The 6,000-nt window shown below is 32.2% G+C and overlaps 1 protein-coding gene across 3 annotated transcripts in view; it reads left to right on the top strand.

Annotated features, from left to right (window-relative positions):
- The first annotated feature begins 4,270 nt into the window (after positions 1 to 4,270).
- The window catches only part of LOC139521720 (protein slit-like), a 79,611-nt gene continuing 77,881 nt past the window's right edge, over positions 4,271 to 6,000 (top strand). Inside the window, exon 1 of one of the 3 annotated variants that reach the window (XM_071315278.1) lies at positions 4,271 to 4,750. In XM_071315278.1, coding sequence (XP_071171379.1) covers positions 4,569 to 4,750 — 182 coding nt within the window. In that variant the 5' untranslated portion in view covers positions 4,271 to 4,568. The remainder of the gene's footprint in view (positions 4,751 to 6,000) is intronic. The other 2 variants (XM_071315279.1, XM_071315280.1) reach the window with 2 other exon arrangements.

The raw sequence follows: 6,000 nt of genomic DNA, 5'->3' as shown, positions 1-6,000 counted from the left end.
CGTATTGTTGTGCGTTTGTTTTTTTCTACAGATAGAAGTAAAGGGGAGGGTTGAGATCTCAAAAAACATGTTTAACCCTGCCGCAATTTTGCGCCTGTCCCAAGTCAGGAACCTCTGCCCTTTGCTAGTCTTGTATGATTTTTAATTTTAGTTTCTTGTGTATAATTCGGAGTTTAGTATGACGTCCATGATCACCGAACTAGTATACATATTTGTTAAGGGGTCAGCTGAAGGACGCCTCCGGTGCGGGAGTTTCTCGCTGCATTGAAGACCAATTGGTGGCCTTCGGCTGTTGTCTGCTCTATGGTCGGGTTTTTGTCTCTTTGACACATTCCCCATTTCCATTCTCAATTTTATAAGGTTTTTTTTCTGTCAGGTATAACATAACATTAACTATAGTCTGTGTTTTTTTTTGCTTTTTTTTTTATTTTAATAACTTTCTTAAACTATCCTTGATTTCTCCCAAACTTGAAAAGAAACTTGTCTATGATCAAAAGCTAGTCTCTGGAAGAAACTTTTGTAAAAAAAATGTATTTCCTGTTTTTCTGTACGTTACTTATATTATGGACTTCCAGTTAACATTACAAACAGTCTGCAGTTAAAGTTCTTTAAACGTTTATTAGAGTCATAAAGGAGACGAGACACTGGGTTCCGCACAACCCTTACAATTTTTGTTTATATTGGTTGTCATTTGCTTTCGACTAGCTAGCTAGCAGTTACTGTAAGCACTATCAAATCTGTACTTATAGTGTCTTTTTGTTTTGGGATGTAAAGGTACCCTGCCACGTCAACTCTGCGTTTTGTTAGATGTATTTCTATTTTGCATCCATCTGGAAAAAATATATAGTTTGATCTTATGTTTTACTGTTACACCACTGTACCATATTAGAAAGGGTAGGTGCTTTTAATTTAACCCGTCACATTCTATTTCTGCCCGTCCAAAGTCAGGAGCATGTAAATCAGTGGTTGTCGTGTGTTGCTGTGTTATATATTTGTGTTTTGTTCATTTTTGGGGTACATAAATTAGGCCGTTGGTTTTCTCGCTTCAATTGTTTCACATTTGTCATTTCGTGGCCTTTAATTGCTCACAATGCGGGTACTAGTATTGGCTTTACTCATTAACCTATAGTTGTTCGATTTGTGTAATTTTGTCCCTTGTGCAGAGTTGTCTCATAGGCAATTATACCACATCTTCTTAATTTTATTTAAAAACATTTGCGATCGTAAAACCAATGTTTAAAAGACCTAAACAAAATAGTCCAAACTACATACAAAGGGCATATTTCGCCCTTATGAGTTGCATCGATAGTTGTAGTAACATAACACCGCCCTATTCAGTAACAGGGGAAATCAAGAAGTAAAGATATGTACTTGTAAGTCTCCTTGCTTATATAGTGATGAGCATCAAATCTAAGTTGAGGACAGTATTGTGACAAGCGTATAAACATAAATAACAACAAAATAAACATTGGGGGACAGTTGACCATTATCGATTGTCACCCTAGGTGAAGTTTTGTCATGACGAATGACGGTTTACTGGTCAGTGGACAGTTATAATGGTCATCTTCATCAAATTAACAAATGATTTACAGATACAATAAAATAATTGTCGTGTGAAAGGCCAACACCTTGTAAAAGTTGTAGGAGTTCGACAAGTGTATTCAATTGTCAAAAAGTCAATAGACAGACGAGTCGCTGCATGTACAATGGACGTCTGCTCAATTGGTTTCTATATCTTATCAAAGTACTCATTGAAGATGTCTGAAACAGTAGATTTTACCAGAGACATATATACACATATTTATATTTTTCATATTTTACTCATAAGGGTCGACTATATGACATATCACAAATCCATTACACATAAAAATTGGCTAAATAAGGGATTAAGATAAAATGCACATACAAATACACTGTTTTGGGGAAACTGTTTGACGGACATAAGCATCATTTTTGCAATTATATAGATAGCATAAAAGATAACACGTTTAAACTAGGGAAGTAGTCTGTCTTTTGTTAAACTAGGGTTTAGAATTAATAGTATTTGATTTATCTAGTCTCTCAAAAGTAATCTCGTCTATCTAAAATTTGATATTTTGATTATTAACAGGAAGTGTCCGAATTTCATTTTTTTTTATTGCTGAAATATTTAGTTTTTCCTATTTTTTCTTCATTTGTAATTATTTTAAAAAAAACTTGTATAAGTACAACTTGGGCCTTGCCTTGCATGTTAGTCAGACTGCTCAGCTATATGAAGTTTCATACCCACCCAAATCAGTACAAAATACTGATTTTGAGATTATATGGGTTCAGTGCATAAGGTTGTGTGTCGATGTAAAATGTAAACAAAGGAACTATATTTTACGACTGTTCGTTTATTTTTTTGGTATTATTTTTTTTTGTACCGCATTCTCTACATCTAAGACAAAACATGCTTTTCAGGGAATAAAGCAACATAAATCTACCATCACCAAGAATTTGAATGACCTCAGAGAATGATATAAATGGTCACAACAATCTTCATTTTTTTCCTCGTAAATTTAGTCTTGTACGAATTTTTATTTTTGCATAACAAAATTTGTTTTACCGTAGAAATCTCAGTATTTCATTATAAGACTGGCAGAACACTAAGGGAGATACCACGACAGATCAATGACAAATGAAACTTTCAAATTTCTATCCCATCTGTACTATAAGCTCGTCTAAATAATGATATTGCCAAATGTAATGTATGTCCATCATATATTTTAAAGAATACCGATAATGGACAGATAAACCATTTGTTCTCGTAATTAGTTCATTCACAATGTGTTTTTCTTGTATAACAATCAGAGCCGACGATTTTTTTGTCTTATGGCTGACATCGTTAGTGTCTAGTCCTGGACAGTTAAGACTAATTGTTTCCTCTCACGTCAATTACAGCATATTGTAAATGAGTCTTTTTCTGGCAGTTGAGTCCCCCTCGTTAATAAATTATATCCAACTATGCTGATGTAAAACCGAATAAGATAATATACTATAATCGATGCTGCTGCAATTTGTTTGTCTTTGGTCAGAAAATTTGACCAAGTATAATACCCAGAGATTTGGCATTGTATGCACATAATTGGGAATAGTTACATGCACATTATATAGACACTAGGCTGTTCAAAGATAAAAGCACAGCTAACATTATATTTATTTACTTTTAATTCACCCTAAATCCAACGAATCCACCGATGTTTTAAAAGAGGGATGAAAGATACCAAAGAGACATTCAAACTCATAGATTGAAAATAAACTGACAACGCCATGACTAAAAAGACGAAGTCAAATAAATATATAACACATTATATAGTTATAATTATTAACTAATTCCTCAAACCTCGTTTGAACAGGCATACGTTCGTCATTCCAAAGGAATCTTTTTGTCAATTGTTAGTTTTGTTATAAGAATATCTCATGAGAAATGGTGTTAATTCCTGTCATCTTTCTTATTCTTAGATTTGAGACATTAAGTCTGCGGATAGCGTGGAGTGTTGTTGTCTCATGGGGTTCTAGATTTCAGTATGTGTAGATCTTATATGTATTATAATCCTGCTTTTTTTCTCTGTTTTATGCCGATAAAATGTCAAAACTTACAAATAGAATATATAGAAAACATGTTATGGCATTCCAATTTTTAAACAACGTCGATATGCTACAAATATGAAATACTTTAAATTTTGCATCGATCATAAAGCGTTTTGTTAATTCGAACATATCACACAATTCATTTTGATTATTACTAGCATTACAGTTTTTATGCAACGTGATTATTATTTTTTAAAAATGCAGTACACATCAAAAATATTATATAATTGAGATTAACTTATACACGTAAGGCTATTTAGTATCATAAAAACTTGTTTCTTTTTATTTACATTTTCTGTCTACATTTCTTTTTCTTTTGTTTGACATCTTAAATGGAGGCTATAATTACAAAGTGTTACGGTAATTTCGGTCAAATACAAACTTCTTTTTTCTGTACGTTTTCTTGTAATTATAACAACATTTACGGAAATAAAGTTACTGTCCTTAGCCTTTATCAGACAAAGACATTTTGGTAATTGAGCTAATTGGTACACAAAAAATTTAAGAGTCGACTCGTAGAATAATACCATATGTATGAATTCATAATTAATAATAAAAAAAATGCAATATTTGTTTTTGATGTGGTATATCACCTGTCTAAATTGCTACCGGCTAATTTCATTGGTGTACGAAACAGAAAATAATCCCGCCCACCCCTGACTCGTGGAATGGATCATACCTATGTTAGTGTAATCACTGGAGTAGGGAGTTTTTGTGAAAAATTATAAAAATATGTTTTTGTTCTGATTGTCTAATGGATTATTTTTGATTGGTGAAAGTGGTTTGAAAAATTGAAGAAATTTATCAAATACCTCGTGGAGCAATTAACTTAAAGGAATATCAAGTTTAATAGTCAATACCTGAGTGTTTAAAGGGCTAGCCTTGCAATGTGATTGATTTTGTTGTATACTAGGAGTTTAAAATTTTTGTGAAAAATATAAAATATTTACTGTAAAATGGGAGGAAGACATCCATTCAAGTACCGATTTCATTGGATTTGTTTAATTAGTTTAATTGTGTATTTAGAAAGTGTTCTAGGATGTCCTACAGAATGTGTCTGTCAGGGTAAAAATGTGGATTGTAGTTACAGAAAACTGTCATATGTACCTACAAATATTCCAAAAGACACACAAAAGTTGTAAGTATTATGATTTAAAAGATAAATAGTGACGTATTGGGGAGCTTTTCGTATATTGTTCAGTTTCAGTGGACACAGTTTGTGTCTACAATTTTATTTGACAACGAATCGATCTAATTTTATTTCTCAGTTTCTTTTTATTGCATTAGCGAAAACCCTCAAACCATACGACAATTGAAGCTTTAATATTGTCTACTTTTGAGTTTGAATGTCCCTTTGGTATCTTTCGCCTCTCTTGTAATGCTAATTGCCTTCAAAATACTACCTAAGCAATAACAACTGTTAAATATAGATATAAAAGTTTTAATATAGAGACCTTGTTAATGTATGTCAGATTTACATATTTACATGTACATCAAAGGCAACATGTACGTTGTGCAATGTTATTTTTGTCACTACAGGAAATCCAACTATCCATTTGCAGCTTAATTGATTTTCGAAAGACAATTTTTAAATCTCTGTTTCATCTCAGTTTAAAACAATACCCAATCACACAAGGAATATCACGAATGCATTTAAGAAATTTTAAAAAGCCCTTTACCGATGGAAAAAAAGTTAAATAACAAAACTCTGATTTGGTAGAGGCACCCAAATCCATTCTATATGTTTATGATCTACTGAGTTTACAAGTTGCTCAACTTGCTTATAGTGCACACTTTTACAACGACCTTTAAGTATATAAACTTTTGAAGTATTATAATTCTATTATACATTCTGCACCGGATTTGAATTAAATTACTGTACATTTCAAAGTATACGCTTAAATAGAAATTAATCCGTCTGGGTTTATTGATATCAGTAAACCTGCATAATTCTCGTTTAGTGATTGTCTTATCTGATACATATCACAAAGAAAACAATCTTAAGTCAATAAAGTAATTGAGATATTTTGTTACTCCATGTTTTCACACATTATCTAACGGGCGACGGACGACTTTAACGTGACGACGTTGCCACAATGCTACATGTACATGGCCAATGATTTCTTACATTCAGATTAAACATAACAAGCCTATTGTTACTTCTATGGGTAATACCGTATATTTAACATACACAAACTGATAAATTATATATTGAACTATATTGACGTGGACATTTGTCTGGTAACCCCGGAAAGGTGGACGATATGTATAGACAAACAAGCAACAAACAATTTTTATTTTAAAGTATAATTTCATGTGATGTTCATAATTGAAAAAAATGCATTCTAAAGACATGTTTTGCTAAAAGCCTTTTTCTTAATGTTTCGT

Source organism: Mytilus edulis, chromosome 4 (genome assembly GCF_963676685.1).
Source record: "Mytilus edulis chromosome 4, xbMytEdul2.2, whole genome shotgun sequence".
Lineage (NCBI taxonomy): Eukaryota > Metazoa > Mollusca > Bivalvia > Mytilida > Mytilidae > Mytilus > Mytilus edulis.
Note: the sequence above shows the minus strand (reverse complement) of the source record. Positions and strands in the feature narration are given on the sequence as shown.